At 33.6% G+C, this 23,290-nt stretch overlaps 1 protein-coding gene across 1 annotated transcript in view; it reads right to left on the bottom strand.

Annotated features, from left to right (window-relative positions):
* Positions 1-141: 141 nt before the first annotated feature.
* The window catches only part of PSIP1 (PC4 and SRSF1 interacting protein 1), a 35,343-nt gene continuing 12,194 nt past the window's right edge, over positions 142-23,290 (bottom strand). Inside the window, 13 exon segments of the mRNA XM_033122905.1 lie at positions 142-2,285; positions 3,040-3,145; positions 4,316-4,529; positions 4,647-4,748; positions 4,958-5,028; positions 5,635-5,690; positions 8,411-8,529; positions 9,393-9,618; positions 12,126-12,201; positions 13,437-13,533; positions 18,014-18,076; positions 19,010-19,114; positions 21,287-21,425. Coding sequence (XP_032978796.1) covers positions 2,225-2,285; positions 3,040-3,145; positions 4,316-4,529; positions 4,647-4,748; positions 4,958-5,028; positions 5,635-5,690; positions 8,411-8,529; positions 9,393-9,618; positions 12,126-12,201; positions 13,437-13,533; positions 18,014-18,076; positions 19,010-19,114; positions 21,287-21,425 — 1,435 coding nt within the window. The 3' untranslated portion in view covers positions 142-2,224.

Here is a 23,290-nt window from a genome sequence, read left to right as displayed (position 1 = left end):
CTTTTAAAGTACTCCAGTCAAGCTGTTTACACATTGTAAAATCTAGGTTTCCTGATTCAGATGGTACTTCTGAACTGTCTCCAAAGCAGCTGAGAAAACCTTCAACAATTGATTCTGCTTCATCATGCATAACTCACTCTGTTTAAATGTTATCCATATGTGTTGTTTATACATACCAAAAAAATGTGGGGCTTGGGGGTTTTTTTATTGGGGGGGGTAACGCCAGCTATTTCATTTAAATTATTTCTTCTTAGTGACTTGTTCAAGCTGTGGCGTTTTGACCAAATACACAATTTAAATTGAGCCAGTGCTCCTAGAAATTCTTGATAATTCAATGACTTTTTAAGAGTTGTGAGACTGGTAGCTATCTGTAAATCACTGACAAAGAGAAATATTTCTTGAAATGAGGGTTAAGATAGAGAAGGCAACTGTTTTAATACCACATAAATCAACTGGTTAGAGCAAGGTCAGCCCATACAAGCAGACAGATAATCAGAATGCTGCTATACGTATCTCCAGAAGTTGAATATTCTGTGGTTCTTGGTAAAACTATACAAATCTGTTGGCTCATGGGAAAAAAGGGAAGGTCAACAAAAAATAACACATCCTATATTTGTTGTCATTTTGAGCTTATTAGTTTCCCAGTCTCCCCAAACAATACAATCTCTATGACAAAGAACTAAGAAATTACTCCTTTGGAAGTGAATCCAGAATTCCAACACACTTGTAAAATAGCAAAGAAGTAATTTACTAGTGGTTTGATAGAAAAATTCTTTAATCAAAACAAGTTTTACATGTTGACACTTATGGCTTAACTAGAATAAATCTGTCCAAATTTTAATTGTACTAAGACTTCCCTCAGAACAATGGGTCCTAGGTTCCATTGTTAAGACCTCTCAAAAGCAAAGCTCCCATTATTGAAATAATTCAAACTTTTCATCTAGATAAACATAATTATGAGGTCACAACAAACATGTCACATGCAAACACTGACATATTAAAAGCCTTTTCCGCATATTTAGTTTAAAAACACAAGTGACTTTTAGCTACTAAAAACCAACTGACCTAATCAAAAATCTTAGAAATGCTCTGTTAAGTTACCGTTAAATTTTGTGTTAACCTTGGTTCACCTTAATTTAGTCCATAAACATGAATATTCAGACCATCAAAAAATATTCCTTTACTTTCTCTACTGCCTCAGAGCACTGTTTCCACTTTCTGCAATCTTGTCACATGTATCATACAGAAATAAAAACTTCCTTCTGATATAGCCATGTTTTCAAATAGGTTAGTTTCCTTATATTGTATTTATTTTATTTACTGCATATAAGCATCACAGATTGTTTTCCAATTAAAAAAATACCACTTAGTGACTTCCTTAATGAGTGTGACTTCTTAAAAAATTCAGAAATGTCTCAAAAATAAACTTTTATCATTTAGTTTTCAGTTTCAGCTACTAGTGCCTGTAACGGATCTTAGATGGCTGAACCCTAAAGACAGATCATTCCTATATACACCCATTCTGTTCTCTGCAAGAAAGCCATGTGACCACTGAATTCCCAACCACAAAATTAAATTACCTTCAAAAGTTAACATGAGTTTTGTACCTTGTAGAATTGTCAGTTGGATATCTAGTTGTCATACAAAAAGGCATACAGACCACACATTGTACAAAGCAGCAGGATAATGTAGCACAATGTAGACGGTGAGGTTAACTTGAGATAGAAGCAGGGAGTGGTATAGAAGTAACATTTTATCTACCATAAAAATGCATAACTTCTACAAAACCCACAAACAGTGAAAAGACGGTTGGTAAATCCAAGATTTGTAAAAACGATGCACAAAACCCACGGTTTTTGGGAAAATAGGAAAGGTTTATACAAGTAGCAGTTTTAAAAATTGTAACTTTTCCTACTATCAATTACACATTAACACACACACTAACTGAAAATATGCTACAACCAATGTCTGGAAAAGCAGTTCAACATTTCCTAAATGGGTTTTCCCTCACTTTCACTGATAATGTAGCTGTTAATACTGCACAAGTACAATTAAGCAATGTTTAATTACTTTTAAACAAAGATAAAGGGATTTTCTCCCTCAAAACAAGTTTTAAACACAAAACCTATGTTTATAAAAATTTAAAACTTTCAGCAGTCTAAATATTTCAAATGAAAACCATTACAAACTTCTCAAATGTTCTTTATATTCCAGGTATGTCAACCTAGTTATCTAGCGTAGAATCCTTCAGAGATATTTCAGTCTCTCTCTCTTCACTGGATGGCCTAAAGAAAATGGGGGAAAAAAGGTGTGACAACTAGGATTAGGGGACATTTTTCCTCAGGAGAAAAAAAGACATTAAATCTGTGCATTATGTTTTTTAAATCACCAAGATTTAAAAAAATTTTTCAACTTATTATTTTTGGTCGAAAATTTTATTTTACTATGTTGTGCCTTCTTCCCAAAGTAATATGCAAATCAAGCAAAATAACTCAGGGAAGAAGCATCCTGGCCCAGGCTCTTTCCATCATTTCCTGCTTTAAAATGAATTCTCTACAAACCTTAATGAAAAGGGGGTATGATAATATACAGAGACAATAAGATTTCTCTGAATTTCAGAATTAGAAGGGATGCTTGATTCCAAGTCCTAATATACAATATAACAAACCAAGACCTGGATAACTAGTTCCATATCTAGTTAGTGGGAACTATAATACAAAATAGGCTGTTATTCTAGATCTAATTTTTCATTCTGTCACAATTCAAATAAGTATGAACATAAGTCATTATTAAGGGTGTATCAGTAAAAGAAGTCCAATAGTTTGTTTTTTTCCTAAGCTGGATTCCTGCTAGCTCTATTCCCTTGATTAGTTAGACACAGTAGTAAATAAAGTTTTTATGTTTTCTCCTTTATTTGCATCTTGCTTCCCTAATTCAAGAACGGAGATCAAAATATAATCCCTTACACAAATAACCTTCGAAAGGCAATGTGATTTAACAATTAAAAACACATTACGACCCATTAAAACATGTCCTCACTTTTTCTTACTGCTGGCCTCGTCTTTGCTTTCTTCACTGCTGTCTCCGTTATGCTGTGGTTGATTACTGTCTTGAGCTTCAGATCCTCCATTTAGAGTCTTTGAACCTTTAGAAGGATTCCAATGGAAAACTGTTAGAGCATCTCATGCTTTAAGATGTCCGCTAAAGATCCAAAATCAAAATCAAAACATGGCTGAAGTTTCTAATACTTAGACGTGTTTTATTTGAAATTACACTGTAATCCTTAGGGTAGCTGAGACATAGTAAGAACTTTGAGAAAAAAACAATGTGAATCAGTAAAATCTCATATTTATCACTGGTATTGTAGAACAAAAAATGTCAAGTAGTATTTCCTAATTAACATGATTTTGTGCCCTACTACTAAGTAAACAATGAGGGCTTTCATATAAACTGTATTTCATTAACAAATCTCTAAGGAAACCTGTATCATTCCCTAATATAATAAATGAGTACAAAATCCAGCTCCTTTTAAATGTTGGTTCCTACAATTCAGCAGTTGCTGTTAAGACATGACAACATGGAATTGGGGGAACTAATAATACTGATTCGGTTTTAAGAGTACATCACAGATACATCCTGAAATTTTTATGGCATATCTAGAATTTGCTTCAAAATAATCTTCAGGGCTGTCACGGAAAAAACTTGATGGGGGTATTAAAAGAGCAATGATCACGCACTGATAACTGCTGAAGCTGGGCAGTGGGGGGCACGGGAAGTTCACTTCTCTCTACTTTGTGTAGGTTAGAAATTTTTCCTAATTTAAATGAAAACAGTAACTGCTAGTAATACAGTTGACCCTTGAACAACATGGATTTGAAATGCACGGGTACAGTTATACATGTATTTTTTTTCAATAAATACTGTCCTTATGATTTTAGTAACATTTTTTTTTCTAGCTTACTTTATTATAGTATATAATACATATACAAAACAGGTGCTATGTTAAGGCGTCCAGTCAACAGTAGGCTACTACTAGTAGTTACGTTTTGGGGGAGTCAGTTGTATGTGGATTTGACTGAAAAGGGTGTTGGCACCCCTAACCCTCATATTGTTCAAGAGTCAACTATAACAGTAAATACTAGTAGTTATTTAATTACAACTAATGTAGACTTGAAAGACGGAAGCTAAGGTTCGCTACTTTACATTCTATTAAGTGCTTTATGAGACCTTTTCGTAATTTAATTAGAGAGGTATTACTGATATATATCAAAACCATTTTTTAAAAACAGTCCTAGAAAAGTTTATCACCACATACCTGTTTGTTCCTTTTCTAGCTTTTTGCTTGGCCCTTTCTTCCCTTGATCTTTGGCTTTATTTGCTTCTTCATGCTGTCGTTGTTCAGCAAGAGATTTATTCAGCACTTGTGTGATTACAGAATCTCCTTCACCAACCAGAAACATGTTCTTAAACTTGTTATACAACATTGTAGACTTTTCCATGATAATCTGACTCACTTTGAATCGCCGTATCTGAGAAAACAAAATATACATTCATGATTGTTTTCCTAATTGATTTTTTAAATGTTACTTTTTAATGAAGTGGTTTTAAGGAAATTTTAAAAATTGGTATGACTCAAGATCACTTACTTTTTTCAGTGTTGTAATCATCTCTGTGTGTTTCTGAGCTTGTTGCATTGTGACCTGAAGTGAAGCAAGTTCATCCAAGGCCTCAATACATCTGTTCACATCCTTCATGACAAAACAGTAATTTCATAACTGTTAATTACCAAGCCTATATAATCTATTTCTAACGATTACTTTTAAAATCTCAAATAACAAGGCAGTACAAAATAACCAGTAAGTCCCTTTTATCTTAAATCCACATACTTTTAAAATTATGAGAACATAAGCTATAAAAGCTATAAAAGCTATTTTTAAATGAGGTATTAAACACTTACAAGATTATCAATTTTGAGTGAGTTTTTTATTTCAGCATGTATCCTTTGAAGTCGAGAATCCATTGATGTTTCTATAAATTAAAATGTGAAACAGTAAATAGTTTTTCTAAAACCCGTGTTTCTGTATAAGCAAAGTACAATGGAAAGCTTGGTAAATTTTAAAAATGTTCTTAGTAGTCTGTCTACATCACTAACAAGTTATCTGCCATTTTTAGTATTTGCTTTAGGAAAGCAGCATTCACTATATAAGCAAAAAAAAAAAAAAATCACCATCTTAGCTGCATTATTCTAAAATAAGCAGTCAGCATCCAATAATATACTTATCAATTCTAGTCTTTAAACACACCTGCTTCACCTTACACATTTAACAAAAAATACAAAATCTGTCTGAAACCAGATTTGTCAAAAATGGGAAAACATCTGGCTTTTGGCAATGTTAGAAAATTTTGACTTAATCAGGTGAGCATTAAAATAATAAACAACTCCTTAGCCAGTTTACCTGATTATAATTATAATACAATGCAATTTATATACAATCCATTAGGGATTTTGAAAAAATTATTTGCAGGATTTAAGAACACAAAGAACAAATTCCAAAACCTATACATAAAAAAATTAAGTGTCTGTATAACTTCCTCTGTATAATTTTATTCTTCTTAGAAAGTGAAATAACTAACCTCTCTTCTTCTCCACTTTCTTAACTTCTGGCTTCTTTCCTTCATCTTTATTCTGCCTATCAAATGTTAACACAGATATTTCAAAACATTGGTACTTGGTGACTGATTACCAAATGCTCATAATCCCTTATGTAGAAGTTAAAATCTTTGTCTTTAAAATAGTAAGTCAGTAGCCTAGATCACAAGGAATTGACTGTAATTCTTAGAAGTCTGCAATGCCACATTAGTATTAATTACTATAAATATAAGCAAAGCTCAAAACTTGTAAAACCATGCTAAAATAAGTAGTCTAACAGTCTCATTTTTTCAGTGGCATCACAAATGAAATAATTTTTAATTTCATGGTGTAATTTTTTCCCAACAATAGTGTGTTGTCACAAGACACATCAGTCAGTGGACAAACAAGCCACAGTGAGAAGAGAATGCCTATAAATGTTTAATAAATTCTACAGTATACTTATTTTAAAAAAATAACACCTCAAAACAGGCTGATTTAATTGTTCCCACATCTCCAAAGGGTAGATAATTTAAGGGTCTGAATTTCGTTTCAACATTAAATAGGCTGTTTAAAGATAATACTATTACATAAAAATGTTTTTGCCAGTATGTCAAACTTAAATAATATTCACTAACATTTACATACCATTTCACAAATGAAAAGGTACCATGGTACTGTAGATCACAAAAATCACCATTTAAAAATGAATTCTTACTAATTTCTAATACCTTGGCTTGGAGTTTGAGTCTTATTATAAACCAATTCAAATAGACAAGAACAAAAAAAAATACCTAAAAATCAGGTTTTTTTTTTAAAAAAACTTTATTTTAAAATTTTGGTTACAGTTTCATTTTTGTTTTCTTAACAAGGCTATGTTTAATCTCTCAGGATAAAAAAAACAATTAAGATTCTAAAGAATTAAACAACAAAGGAATGTCAAGGGAAGGGCACAACTGCCCCATTCTCTGGGGTATAATAGCTATTCCAGTTTAACACCTAACTTCAAAACAAAATTAACTTTTATATTTTCTAAATGAAATAATGTACAACCACCATCTTCATCTGAGCTTATTCTAATTTTCAAACACAAGGCTTCATTTTAAGCTTGGAAAAAAACTTAACAAGAATGATGGCCGACCTTAGTATGTAGTGTGTACCTTACAGGAAATTTTTTTTTTTTAACAATCATAACACAGTAATAATGCCATTAATGAAGTCCTCAATTTAGAATCTGGAACATTCTTCCATCAAAGGGGGGGAGGGGGATATTCAGTCCAATGAGTCTGTCTCAAGATCTTCATCTCTTGTTTGCTCCACTTGTATTTTCTTTTCAGTAACTGGATTAATGCTTTGAGCCCAAAATGAGATATATTTTTTATTACTGTAGATTACATGTTGTTTGGCTGGGAATACAATACAATAAACTTTATTTTGCATAATGCATTTCACACAAGTGCATCTGAAATGCTTTACAGAGCAAAACTGTCCAAGTACAAAGTTTTGTAATAACAGGAGAAGGAAAGAAAACACAAATATTAGAATTTGAGAAAGTTACATTCGGAGGACATTCAAAAAGAAATTGAAACACATAAAGATAACTTTGGATTACTAAAGAAAGGTTGGGCTAGATTTACTTAGCAGTGGCTACTTTTATATCAATTTGGAGAGCACAATAAAGTTAAAAACAACAAACAGTCCAACAGCTTTTCAGTGAAAGGATCGAAAAGGACAGTAAGAAAAAATTAACTTTAATATTTACAGAAATGGTCAGTCTAACGCATTAGAGGGAGTAACATTTCTGAGCTTCAGACCAGTTTTTAAATTACTCCCTCAAGCAGCTGAAACTGCTTTTATATATATCCTCCAAACTAAGAAAGCAGATAGTCAAATGCTACACTTGTAAAGAAAGACTTTTTTGGCTTACAAATGTGTTATATAATAAAGTACAAAATTAAGAATTGTACTGCTTATCATTAAGTCTGTTTTAGTGACCTAGAGCATGTTTTCAAAATGACCTCCTCACTAAAACAAAAAAAGTTTAGTCAGAACAATTCAAGATGCTTCACAAAGAAACGTTTTACAAGGAACGAACTTAGAAGTGAATCTAAGATAACTAGGAAAACAAATGTAAAACACATGAAGTCTAATCATCATTGCCATTGCTGTTTTCCTTCCAATAAAATTATTTTATTGAATAAAAGGGGAAAGACATTCCCCATGGTTAAGTATATACTGTTTGCAAGTATCAAAACTTAAGAAAAACCAGTTTTGAACTTGATTTGTATTGCACACATCTAATGTAAACCCGGTCAGCCTTTAAGATTTACTGGCTTCTTGGGTTTCCAACTGTGCTTTTGTTCTTTTTTGCTGGTCTTTTGGGGAAGGCCTGCTGGTAGTATAACAAATAAGGATATTTCTTTTTTTCTTTCTCCATCAATATTTTATCACCACTCTTTCTGTATTTAATACTACACAAATAAATAATAGAGGATGAGGACATTTTCTACAAAGCCACTAACAGTTAAATCTTATCTGCACTTTCAGTTTAAATTAAAAATAGTTCACAGGGTGATGACCCTCAGTGAATTTCATCCTCTTACTCAGAAAACAATGGAGCCTGAAACATGATTATCATCATATACTGAAGATTTTTTTTCCTAACACATGGGAAAAATCACATCTTTAAAGTCTTTGTAAGGTCTGGAAAATGAGATTCCATTGTTTATAAAAATTTCATGCTAGCTTAAAAATGAAAATTTAGAATAAGTAAATACTTACTGCTCAGTTTCCATTTGTTCCTCTTGCTTGCGTTTTCTATCTGCTGCTTCTTTCTCATGTTGGCCTTTCAGCATATTCCTTCTGTGAGCAGACTGAAAGTTTCTCCCACCTTTTCTCTTCTGTTTTGAGAATGAGGATGGATTTAGTTAACTATCAAGTCAGTGACTAGTATTCTATGATTACAATCTTGGAAGGAGGAAAAAACAACTAGTACTTAAATTACTAAATTTTTTAAATCTCAGAATTAACACGTTGCTATCTAAATTTAACTTTTCCTTGATGATACTGAGAACTGAAATCTATTTTCTGCACTGCTATAAGAGTGATGTCCTTTGCTTAAAATGATGTACGCCAAGCTATTAAACTCTACACTATGATTCTGACTTCAGTACCTCTTTACTGACGAGTACACTACTCAACCCATCCAGTTTAAAAATTTTGCTTTCTAAAGTATTAAGTAATCACATAAAAAAAAGATCTACACGACCTGGGTTAGAGATCTCTAAGGCTATACACAGAAAAGGATGCAAAGCTTTAATGAAATTCCTAAATAACTGTGGCACCCAAATAAAATACCACTGATAAAATGTATACTACATAGGCCTGAAGAGTAGTGAGAATTTATTGAGGTAAATAATAAAAATCTATACACAAATGCACTTCTTTTACATGTCCACACTGGTTACAGCCTATTTGGCTTAATCTCTATTTTCCTACCTTTTCTACATAGGTAGGGTTATTGGAAGTTTATTACATAATATTTAAAAATCCGTATCATAATTGTGAAAAGAAATTTAGAATGTACAATAAAGTTTAAAGTAGGCCTTTTAACAGCTAATTCAAGTTTATACAGAAAGGTACATTCAGTTTAACTTTTCATCACGTTTATGGATTTTCACAAAGATATTGGATGTTTAGTAAGATTAAGAACAACACATTAAACTAAAAGTAGAATATTTGATTTGATATGTAAACATGCTACCTTTTCGCCTTCTTGATCATCTTCATCTTCAGAATCAGAGGTTGATGTAACCCCTGTTTTAGCTAAATTTTTCCTTTTTGATTCAACTTCTTTCTTCCCCTCTTTTTTGTCTGGCTCTTTTCTTGGCTTTTCTTCTTCCTTCTGGCCTTCCTCATCCTTTTTAAGCTGCTTTTTAGGTTGTTTTTCTTCTTGCCCCTTTTTCTTACTTTTGTCTTCCTCAGTTACCCTATTTTAGAGTGCAGCAATAGAAAAAGAACTTTTATATCTCAATACTTGTCATTCAACCATACTCCCAGTCAACCAAATAAGAATTTTAGGAACAATAAATTATAATTTATCTTTTATTTAAGATATCTTTACAATTCTAACGGAGTATCTTTACCATCCAATCATAAACGGCAATCCCCCTTTCCCAAATTTTTCATAATGTGACTCATTCACTGAAAAAAAACGTGTCAACTATTATCTTACTTGCCAAGGTACTATTTTCTTGACTCTAGGGATATAGCAATTGTAGATGGGTGAGATCCCTGGACCTCATGGAGTTTACAGTCTACATATTTGTAAGAATAAATATTTGTTTAAAAAAAAGACTGGGACAAATACAATTGCAAAAATGAGTTGCATATGATCAAATATTGTCATTTTAGGATTCAAATATTCTCTGCAAGGTAAAGGGCTCCCAAGTTACACATATAAGATACATGGCCAATTAAGCCGAGTACGAAGCAGCACTTAACTCCCTAGCACGTCCGCAGTCCCGTCAGGCTGGATTGCAGGGACATCACTAAAAGAAGTCAAACTGCTGAAACTGCTCAGTAATCCTAACATTACCAGTAGATGGTATTTATGCTAATTACTACTGCAAAAATAAATGAGTTATTTATGATAACAGGCTTTAGAAGAAGAATCAAATGGTGCCAATGCTAACCACATAATTACTTTTAGGGTGCATACATACATATACACACACACACATAGGGTATATATATATATATATATATATATTCAACTAAACACAAAGAAATACAACTTGAAACTTGGACGAGCTGTTTAAAAATTAACGTTTTTGAAGTTATGGTCTTTTCTAGCCTGACCTCCTGCAGCTCAAACACGCCAAATAAATTCTAATAGACAAAAAAAAAAAAAAATTAACCTTTTTACTCAAGGAATTTCACAGAAATTTTCATAAATTTTACAATTACTTCAAAAAATTTGAGAGCTGGAAGGTACTTCACATCATATAGTCCAACCCATTCCATTTGACAAATCAGAAAATGGTGCAAAAGGTCAGTAATTAGCCCAATGTTTCAACTCCAAATCTACTGACCTCCTACCAGACAACTGCATCCTTGAACCCTTAAGAGATTTTTAAATTAGAATAAAAATTCATTTTTTCTCTCTAAAGAAGTTTTTTGACATATAACTATCATTGGTTATGCTTATTTTCAAATGTCAGATGGGTTTCATCCTTTAAATTGATGGAAGAAAAAGCATGAAAAATCATTTAACTTCAGTATTTCCACAAATATACATATTTTGATAATAATCAATTTCACAGAGATGGGACTAGAGTCAAACATAAAAAGTATTTCTATGGCTCGCAACAGATAATGACCAATTGCTTCCCCCAAAATGTTACACCCCTATGGAAGGAAACAGATATTAAAAATACAAATACTCTTTGAACCAGCAAATCTACTTCTAACAATGTACTCTTATATTTGCACATGTACAAAATAGGAAAATGTTTAAAAGGATGTATCTATAAATTGGATAGATCTTAATTATGATATTAACACCACAGTGGAATACTATACTGCTGTTTAAAAGAAAAAAATGATTAAAAGGTATATCATAAGGTCATTCGGGGCGGCTGGACGGCTCGGCTCGGTTGGTTAGAGCGTGAGCTCTCAACAACAAGGTTGCTGGTTCAATTCCCACATGGGGTGGTGGGCTGCACCCCCTGCAACTAAAGATTGAAAACAGCAACAGAAGAGTTGCGCTGCGCCCTCCACAACTAGATTGAAGGACAACGACTGATGGGCACTGGAGAAATACACTAATCCCCAATAAAAAAAATTTAAAAAACAAAACAAAACACTGTTAATCCATTTCTAAATGACATATTGACACTTGAGCATTCTCTAAAAAAGTTTTAAACACAATAGTTACAAAAAGTTTTGCCGCCTTTGTCTAAATATATATTCCTTCTGATAAAGTTTCTACCCAGAAAAGCCAACAGAAGGAAAAAACCTGATTGTTTTGTTGATAAGTAGTTATCATTCCAAAATACTTTAAAATTGACACTACAAAAATAATTTTAGCATTATTTTAAAATATAACAAAAGTTATTCTGGAGTAGCTAAAAAAGGTTTGTGGAAACTGCTTCAAAAATACTTTGTAGAAAATTTCCTCAAATGTACTATCTTGCCTAATTTCCCTATTACAGATTTTACCCTGCGTTATCTAAATATCTTTATATTCTGATACACCAAGAAAATATCTTAGATCAATGAAATGATAATCACGTAAGATTTTTGTGATTCTCTACCAATTTTTACTTTTCTACCTAATAAAAAATTAGAGTAAGTTTTCCCATCATTTTTTAGAAATACAGATGAGTAATAAATATTCTGTAAAATAAAACTGGTAAAAATGCAGAGATTTATACTTATTGCAAGTCAAGTCTCATTTATTGCATAACTAATTATACATTAAAAATGAACTCACATGTCACTCTCTGAAGGACAGGTCTGTTTTACCATTTTGGGTCTGCCTCTTGGTTTTGGAATCTTGACTTCCGAAGCTAAGATTCAAAGGGGAAAAAAAATCTGTAATTACCAGCTTTCCTTTCAAGATGCCAATCTCAAATATAAAGATTACGAATGATATACCGTGTTTCTCAGAAAATAAGACCTAGCCGGACAATCAGCTCTAATGTGTCTTTTGGAGCAAAAATTAATGTGTATAAGATGGGGTCTTATATATTAATTTTTGCTCCAAAAGACCCATTAGAGCTGACTGTCTGGCTAGGTCTTATTTTTGGGGAAACACAGTATATTAGTTAGTGGCTTATTAGAGGTATCATTATTTTAAGTTTTAAAGATAATATACCTCCCCTCCTCCCTGACTCCCGGGCCGTCAATGGTTCAAATGAACAGCAGAAAATTTGAAAAGGTAATCAACAGAGTAATTTTCAATTTGTCCTTAGAATGGCTACAAGGGCTTAAAAAACATCCATATCTTTCATTGTTGTTTTGATAGAAATATCACAAAATTATGATAGCACTTATATTCAATATTCATATACATATTAGAGTATTATTACATGTAGATGTACATTCACATTTTTGAAAATTTGTATCAGAATTCACTGAGTTTTCTAACACCGTTAAATTTCAAAAAAAAAAACTTACGTAAAATTCTCAGGTGGTTCCCCCGCCCCTTTCTGAATAGTACTCATTTTACCCCCTTCTCAGTAAGAATCCCATTATGAAACAGAAAAAAATACGCTCAATTTTGGTTAATTTTGTTTTACTTTATATTAGAAGCAGATTCTTGCAAACTATGTCCAATTTGCCAAATTAAGAAAATACTTTAAATGGGCAATGCTGATGATAGCTGCACATTGTAAAGGTCCTAAACAAAGAATGCAATGACTTAAAATATTAACAGCTTTAATTACTCAAATGCTGTTTCCTCTTGCTTTCATTATAACTCCATTTGGAAAGCTTATGCTTTGTAAATTGAGAAATAAAATAAACCCATCATTCATGTAATTCATGTAATTTAAACCTCACACAGCCTCATTTGCCACTATTAAGGGACAATCCAATAGGGATAAAACAGAAAATGAAAAGTCCCCAAGCAATTATTTCAAATTTAAATACTTCATTACATAGCAGACCAAGTTGTCTACTTTGAAATTTGTATATTATACATAACCAATTGCCTACCCAACTATTCTGAAGTATCTGAAACACACTTAAATGGATTAGAATATGGATCATAAGCCAGAGATTTAAACACCAAAAATCCTACCTGCAGGTCGTCCTCTTTTAGGGCTCACTTTTACATTAACGGATGTTGCTGCTGTTGTCACTACTCCTGCCTCCTCAGTTTCTACTTGCTTTTCTGCCTGAATCACAAAAATTTGATTAATTTATTTAGTAAGTGGTTAAAAAAAAAGTTAATGGTAAAATTATGCCTCTAAGATACATTCAAGTATAAGCATGATCTTTATTATTTTTCAACAGTCGATTCATCAAAGTAACATCCTCAAACTTAGCTTACAATTCTAGTTAACTCTAAGAAACAAATAAAAACTCCACTTTTTAGATAATTCTCAACCTAAGTCATTTAAAAAATAGAGGTAATATTCTCAATGCAAATGGTAACCAAAGTACGAAGTATAATGTAATTAACACTGTAACCCACACATTGCTTATAAATGTACAGTAATTATCTAAAAATGCTAACACTTTACATTGTGTACTTACAAAAACTAAGTTAATATTCTTATATCAGAAAAGGTAAGAAATTAAGTTACTGTGTTTATTTTTTTTAACTTTGTTAATATGTACATGGTTTATTTTTGAACTGACGGAGATCTGATGTTCTTCTCTAGGAATTATTATTTTTCATGAAGAGAGATTTACTACCGTATAGAGAATAAGAAATCTCAGTGACCCTTTGCGAACTGTAATACCCCCTGAAGAGACAACAGCCCCAAATGAGAATCAGTTGAATTGATTGAAGTATTAGAGCAGAACAAAGGTTAAGAACCACTTATTAGAAAGGAAATACAATCCTGATCATAATGGAAAAGGAGGAAAGAAACAGTCAGAGAACCACTATGAGATGCTTCCCCAACCCCAATTACTTAGAATTCAGCATTAATTAGGACCAACAAAAAAAGGGCAGTAAAGCATGCAAAAACATGCATAATCCAATCTTATTGATTAAAAAAAACAAAATCTTTTAATCAACAATCTCATTTGCAAACATTTAAGAGATAAAACCTAGTATTGGTAAGGATGTGGAGAATCTTTCATATATTGATTACTTATGATCAATAAGTAATAATAAACTGGTAACACCTTTCTGAAAGAGTATCTTTATGAATGAATAGTGGCAATAAAGAACATACAAATCTGACTCAGCAATACCACTTCTAAGAATTTATCCATTTTTTTGGTTAAGTTTTTCCAACATTATTTTTGCTTTTGTAATTGGAATATAATAATGCATGTTCGAAGCATTATTAAAAGCGAATAAACTCTTCTATGGTAACCCCTGAATTGTTCTCAAGGAAATTGCTCCCTAAACATTAGCTCAGGTTGTATTTCCAGAATTTTTAGAGTTTATGGACCACCTACCCCCTACCCCAATCCTGATTCTACTTCTACCCCAATCTTGATTCAATACCTCTGGGGTAAGGGAGCTAGGCAGCTATGTTTTTATTACCAAGCTCTCCAGGTACCAAAGATTGAGAACCCAAGACTGTATGAGAGCTTTCCCTATTAAGCCGTTAAGAGGGCAAAAGTTTTCTAAAATTCAAACTCAAGTTCAAACTGATGAGCTCTTCAGTGCAAAATAAAACCTCTTAATTTACACTTTCTACTTTTGCAAATAAATCAGAACATCACATATGAATTATAGGTAGAATGGATCTTCTGAGGAGATACCAATAAGAGGCAACAAATTCATCAATAATAAACACTGTAACAAAAATATATATTAACACTAATACTAAGCAAAAACCCAGTCCTACCTACCACGGACACGTTTTCTTGACTTACGGCAAAATCATTTAAGTCAAAAGTCAAAGCCATTCCTCTTAAAATAAAATCAAAGAATAAGAAATATTTCATCCAGAGAAAAGACTATCATTTCAAATACTATACATGTATTTAAATACCTTAAATGCAAATATTCTCACTGTAAATTAATTTCTTCCATATTTTACTTGATCTAACTGAAACTCCAAGCCTGTGACACATTTTCTCCCTATTTATTACACCACTTTCTAGTTCTACTCTCCTTCATGATCTTACCTAAAGCCCTATACACACACACACACACACACACATACACACACACACATACACACACACACACCCCCCCCCCACGAGACTAGTATTTCTATGTGTTCTCAAGCTCTCTGCGGTTTTGCTGCACATGTCCCACAAATCTTCAATAGAGGATTACTATAAAATTCTACCTTCTCTGCTCTATTAGACCCTGCTGCTGAGTCCTGCTGAAAAAATTATACCAACATGCATTCATTTTATGTAATCTCAGGTGGGATCTCAAAGCCACCCATTAATCCTTTACCGTGTCTTTGGTCATACCCTCTACTTCCCTCACTAACATAAACTTTGAACCCTTTCTTCCTGCCTTGTACCATACATGCAATCTTGCTTTGAACTGAGTACAAAAGGGAAAGAATGAAACCAGCAGGAAAAAATTCCCTTAACTACCAAGTCTCCCTAGAAAATTTTAATAGCCTCTTCCCACTTTTCCCTCAAATGTTAAAAAGAATGAAATGTCCATCTCCTTCTTCCTGGTAAGTCAATTCCTTCAAATGTGCCCTCCCTTCTCCCTCATCCACATGTCCTTACATACAATAATTTATAATATTTCCACATCTTCCATCTTTTCTAGATTTGCAAAGAAAATGTTAACTCCTCTACTGTAGTTTTTCCACTTTAAATACTCTCCCTTAACCATGCAAATCCCTGTTGCTGCATCCTTTCTCCTTCCCTTCAAAGATTTCAAAAATACAGTGTAACTTGAACATTAAACGTTATATTCTCCAACACACTTCATCAGTCCTTACCGTATGAACTTAAAGTACCCTGGGGAAGCCTACCTGTCCCGTACCCGACTAGAACCCCTCTACATCAGGGCACTCCTGACCATTCCCTCACTGTTAAAAGTTCTCTCCTCCCTTTCGATATCCTCTCTTAGATTTTCTCCTTACAGTTCATCTTCAGCAGTAATTTTACAAAGCAACCTCTCATCTCCATTATATTCCCTCAGGATTCTCCTTTCTGCATTCTTCCCCATAAACTTTCTCCCGTGACTAACTCGTCTATTATTCTACCTTTATATCAGGTACAGCATCTTTAACATTTCCCTTTGCCCCTTGGTGTCAGAACAACCTATTATCCCTGGATCTCCAGTCTACTTTCCACAGTTGTTTCACTTCCTCCTCCCAGGCCTCTGCTCCCCAGCCAACATCTCTGGCAGCCTCAGTATCTAATCCATCACCCAGGCCAACACCATACTCATCCTGTCCTCTTCCCCAATCCCTTCACACCCGCTTCCAATAAACTGTGGGCTTTAGCTCCTAAGGAGCTCTTAAATCCCACCTCTCATTTACACTAAAAAAATAAAAATAAAAAACCTGCCATAAAGTTCCTCTTGTTCTTTCAATCTCATGCTAACACCTTAGAAAGGCCTTTCATAACGCAGTTATCAAGTCACTATTATAACTCCTCACTTACACTCTCTTACGTATTTCCTGTCTGTCTCCACAGAAATGTAAGTTCAATGAGAACCGAGACCTTATCTTCCTTATTCACTGCTCAGTTCTCTGCCTGGGCCAGTGTAGTAAAACATTCTGAATGAATTAATCAATGAACTGGTCTCACCACCCCAATCCAATCCCCATCATTCACACTGCTTTAAAAGAGGAGGCACCTAAAATTTAAAATGATTCCATGGCTTCCCATCAGTTCTCTAAGTTTCAGCTGTTCAGGATAACACTGACTTTTTTTGTACCCCTTTTCCCTGTTAACTTTATGGTCTGGTAATACTGAAATGCAACACCTGAAATGAAATTTTTTCTCCGCCCCTGTATATACTATTCAAATTGCCTCACATGTCCTTCCTCTCCATCTGCCCGACAAAATGCTGCCTATCTTTTAAAACCTTGTTCAGGTTATCACAGCCCCTTCCACACATACCCCACAGGGGGGAAAACGCCACTGTAATTATTTGTTTTCCTAGTTTACTGCCTCACAAGGTACTGAACTCTTAGTTTTCTTTGTATCTTTGGCATATAACAACAGTCTGAGACATCAACAGACCAGAAAAAGATGTGATGAATAAAACTTCATATAGGGAAGAAAAAACTCACATTAATTAAAAGCATACAGTGTTCCTAGTCCTAAACTATCACTCATTCTCATTTCATGCAACAATGTTGTAGATAATATCAACATAATAATGGAGACAACACTTATATACCACTTACTACGTATGTGCCAGGATTTATTATGAATGTTACATGTGTTAATTCATTTAATCCTCTCAACAACCTTATCAGTGTGTGTGTGTATAAAATTATCCATTTCATAGAGATAAAATTGAGGCATCATTAAAAGAAATGAAAACTGGTGTTTTACTTCCTTTACCATCCAACTTAAGGGTGCTATGTAAGAAAAGAAATGCAAAGTTTTATTAAGTAAATATAACCTACCCTTTAAAACATTAAAGAGTTTAGAACAAAAGGCCACGTTTAAATTACAAGGTAAGGTTTTATTATCTCTACTTTTCCTTAATGCGCCTAAAAATTATTTGAAGATCCCTTTGGTTAAAAGTAAAATTACCTTTCTCTTTCTCCCTCTTCTGGCAGCTTTTGGAGTGGTTATGTCAATTGGTTTAGTCACATCCTAGGAAAAAAATACAGATGAAATTTAATAAATTATGCCAAGACTGAAAGAACATTTCTTAAACTAGAAGTCACAAGCATGTTTCTCTACAACTAGGGAAATTTGTTTTGCTTCTCTGACCTTTTAAATTATAAACATTAAAAGCCTTAACATGGGGCAGCCGGATGGCTCAGTTGGTTAGAGTGCGAGCTCTCTACAACAAGGTTGCCAGTTCAATCCCCACATGGGATGGTGGGTTGCGCCCCCTGCAACTAAAGATTGAAAACGGTGACTAGACTTGGAGCTGAGCTGCGCCCTCCATGACCAGATTGAAGGACAACTTGGAGCTGATGGGCCCTGGAGAAACACACACTGTTCCCCAATGTAAAAATAAAGTCTTAACGTTATCGTTATAAGGTGAAATAGCCCCAGTATCTTCATAAAAAGAAAAGGCTTTCCTCTGTTAGATCAAATATAAAAGTCACACTTGCTACTATACCACGAAGTTTATATATTTAAATTCGTGAAACCACTTTTTTTACAGTCGAGTCCTGAATTGTAAGAGGTGGCTGGGGTTTGGGAGATCACCTCACAACCATTCCTGGAGGCCTAGAACTAAGTGAGTCTCCCCACTCACAGATCAGCAAATACAGAGTTGGAAGTAAATCTAGGTTTTTAAAAATTCAGTTCCATACCCTTTCCAGTACATCCACTCCAAAATACCTTCCTTTAAAATTATTCCTAGCAGAAACTCATTCTCCTATAGTTGGACCAATTTTGCAAAGCAAAATAACTTCAAATAAAAACATCCATGCATCTTAAAGATGCAAAAATTATTTTCTCATTCATTACTCAACTACTTTATTACTTTCTACTTTGCAATCAAATGATCAACTCATTTTAACAGTTCCTTGCAACAAAATGAGTTTAGAATGCAAGAGAAATTAAACACACCTCATTGCTGGCTTTTTCTTCATGGTCAGTATCTTCCTTTGAAACACTAGTTTCTTTTTCTTCAACTTCAACATCAGATGATGCATTTGATTGTTTAGCTGATGCCTATGAATAATTGTGTCTATTAATTTCACAAAGATTTCACCAACTTAAATTTTTTTTAACCAATGAAAAATCAAGAGCCTGTTTGCAAGAAAATTAGAAAAGTACCCTCATTTCTATCCACAGGACACTTGTCATATGTACAATTTTAAAATAGTTTTACATGTTACTATTTTCTTTAGAAAAGTCCTATAAGGGATTGTATTCCTACAGCTGAATGTAGACAAGTGCAGAGGATAAAATAGTGAGGCTGAAATGGAAGTACAGTTACAAAGAACACTATCTTAATGTTCTAACCAACAAATGTGCAACAAGATACAATGTTTAAGTTGATTCAGAATAGCATAGACCTACACTATATTCAAATACTGAAAGATTCTGGCGAGAGAAGCTTATCTATGTACTCAAGACAAACAGCCTTAGCACAGGATAGAATATATATCACAGTTTTAAAGACTTTACCCAAACTTAAGTGATTCTAATTTAACAGACACTGAGAGGGAGCCCATTAATCATTATTAAACTTTAAAAGTACTTAAGCAGGTAGTCTAGATCTAGAGGCTCTAAACTTTCATATCACCGACCCAAAAAAGTGAGTAATAGAAGCAACACAGTACACATTGGTAGGTGAGGGTCTGCACAGACCTACAAGATAGCATTACATTCCAAGCTGGGCCCCTTTCTAGCTGTTTACTCTGGCAAGTTTTTTAAACGGTAAACCCATTTCCTCTTTTGGGAAAAAAAAAAAACGCAATGCTGACAAACCACAAAATTATAAAATTATAACCAAAAGAATATAAAAATGCCCCCCAAATTACTTACAGCACTATAGAAATTTTTATAAATTATGATGGCCAATTTTTTGCTTGTTTTGTAAAAGTTTGGGCATGACTGCTTTCCCCAAACTCTAGGAATGTGCGACTGGGAATGTGTCTGGGCCGGGAACAGAGTACATCACATTAGTACAATCATTCATCCTTTTGTTAAAGACAAAAACATTGTTGGGTTTTGTGCGCACAACCTACCAAAATTTCATTGTGAAATGGGAAATTCCAAGTATATGGTGAAAACTATTTGGAGATAAAGTAGGTACATAAGAACAGAGGATAGGGTGACCATGCTTGGCAACTGGTATATGAAAAAGACTCTGAAGGCACAATCACAGGATTCAACTGAAGCTATAAGGTGTTAGTTTCAGGAAATAATCAATTCAATCTCTTTAGACTCCCTTTACACAGTCGAGGCAATAATGATGGGAAACCATCCATTCTTACATTCATGCAACAAATACTTAGTGACTACCTATTCTGCCCACACATGTTAACAATGCCAGGCACATAGGACATACAACTCCTTTATTCACGGAGCTAATAGACTGTGGCAGTTAAGACAAGTACAGCAGCATTTACGATGTGGTATGAGTACTGTAACAAGTAAGTTTTGAATGGTAATGAAGGCACTTAGGACCATCTAATGCAGAGCGGGAGGGAGCATCAAATGAAAGATTTAAATGTTCCAGATAGAACAGCATCTGAAAAGTTCTCATATATGAGAAAAAGCATGGCACATGAAGAACTAAAAAAATAGATTTAGAATTAGAAAGTTGCCAAATTTTCAGTTTGTTGCTCTTTCTTTATGCTTACTCTTATTCTTCCTAGTGCTTACTATCTCAAGGCTAATAAAAATGAACAAAACCTTGGGACACACAAAAACAGAATAAAAAGGGGGTTTTCAAGGCTAATCTTCTACACACCAAAAACATTAAGTATACGTTTCATAGTGCTTTAAGTACTTCTGTCACATATTTAATTTAACCCATGTGAGGATCACATTCTAATTTTATCGATATAAAAATTAAAACGAGTAAGAAAATAAACCCTTCAAGTTATAAACTTGAATTTAAGAACAGTACACATGGCTTTAGAGTCAATGATGTATTAAATAAACTCTCAATGAGAAGGAATTAAGTGAATACATCACAGTTTTCTGAGATGTTTAACCATGCAGGTATTTTTATCAGTTCATCTAGATATGAAAGGTCAACGATCAACCTGACAAATAAGAACAATTTAGTCCGAAACTCACAGGCTCTTAAACCAATGTTCTCCTCCAGTTGGAAGTGATTCTTCCCCAAATACATAAACACTCAACTAAATGGCATGTAACATGACGCACCTGTTGGCTTGAAAATTTCACTTTCGGATTGTTATCTATCTCCCATAAACCTTCATTAAAGCCTTTTCGTTTATTTGGTTTTCCGTACTTTTCCTTATTTTCTGAGTAAGGAAATATATCCTTTGGGCCTAAAAAAGCACTAAAAAAGGAGAGGGGGGAAAAATGTGAGTGCAAAGCAATCCCGAATATAAGAAGTTATTCAATAGTTCTACTCTATCTATGATGCAGTTATCAGGAATTCTTAATGTAAAATGCATTAAAAATCTTACACAAAAAGGGTAGACACAAATAACTGTATTTAATTCCAAATACTTTTAAGTTCACAGGCTCCTAGATCCATAATCCTATTTAAAAAAACACACAAGTTGCCTAATGCGAATGCACTTAATGCCACTGAACTGTACCCTCAGAAATGGTTAAAATGGTAAATTTCATGTATATTTTACAATATAAAAATGCACAAAAATGAAAAAAAAAACTGACACGATTGCATTAACCAATACATTTAAATGCACTGCAAATACAATTTTATTTCAAAGTATTGGTATGTTACACAATTCATAAAACACTGTCAAAAACGTATATTACTATACGTATATGTTCTATATTTGTATATATACAAGTCAATTTTTATAATAAAATAAATGTGTCAAGAATTTTACTTTATTCAATAAGCTAATCAGATGTTATAACTGGTTTGTTCATTCATATACGCACACACACATACACACGCACTAATCAATTCTTGTATTTGTGGTGATTACGTCTATAAAGCCATCACAAATACTGAATTAGTGAATAGCACACTAATGCTGCAGGCAAAATACAACACAGGTTCCTGTGAGCCTCTGGTCACATTTTTGTCAACCAATCAATACATAACCTATTTTACGTGTTTCTGTTTAAAGACACCTTATTTAATATATGTTGGTAATTCACTAACACTGCACTCACCGCCAACAGTTTATGTAACACATACTTTCTCCGTGAGAAGACAGGGTGGCATACTTTCACTTAGGAACACTAAACATCACTTCAGCACTACATTTGAAGGTCATTATAAACAGCAAAACGACCAACAAAATGCAAAAACCATGACACTACATAAACTGCAAATTAGGAGCCTTGCGTACAGTGTAAGAGCTGAAATAAGACGGCAGAGCACAGCCCAGTGCAGCTGCAGCGAGGAATGGGTGCATCAAGGCACTCAAACCTTCTGACACTTTGCGCAGACATGACCATGAAGGCACCACAAGTATGGATTTGGGATTCCATACACACATTAGTGAGCAGGCGAATTCACACGTGTGGAATCCACCAGAGATTCAACTCTCTGTGTGTGTACACATACATATGTATTTAGACTATTTTCTCCAAAACAGACCCCTTGTATCTCCCTGTCAGTCAGTTCTGCAGAAGTCTTTCAATTCTACAGAAGTAGATGCACAGTATGTACCAGTGTTTTTGCTACGATGGTTGCTATACTCGTCTACATATTCTCCAAAGAGGAAAGCCAATTTACTACTCATTTCCTCTAAAATGTGCTATGGTTTAAGATTATTAATTACTAATTCAGTATTTGTCACAAATTCCTTTTCTGCTGATATTCTTTAAGAATTGGGAACCTAATGACTATAATTAACATTCCAGTTAGAACATTTTAAAGGTTTTAAGATAAAATTTCAATTAAAGAGACTTAGAGCTCTATTTAAATATAATCGTGCATATACAAGTCAGCTTTATTATTTAAATTCTGTAATTAAGGAATACTCGTTGGACCCATGTATTTTAACTGCATATCAGTTAAGGCACACTTAAATCATCATCTCTTTTAATCCAGAAATTCAGACTTTCAGCAGGCAACAGGCATTCCCACCCCGTCTCAAAATAGAAAAATTAACACATTTACTTGAAACAGTAAAAGAATTCCTCCTACATAATCAGTTCCAATTCTAAGTAAATGACTTGAGTTATACCTCCATCAAAAGTAAAATACATTTTTAG

The sequence above is a fragment of the Rhinolophus ferrumequinum genome, chromosome 12 (assembly GCF_004115265.2).
Source record: "Rhinolophus ferrumequinum isolate MPI-CBG mRhiFer1 chromosome 12, mRhiFer1_v1.p, whole genome shotgun sequence".
Classification (NCBI taxonomy): Eukaryota; Metazoa; Chordata; class Mammalia; order Chiroptera; family Rhinolophidae; genus Rhinolophus; species Rhinolophus ferrumequinum.
This window is presented reverse-complemented; position numbering and strand designations above follow the sequence as displayed.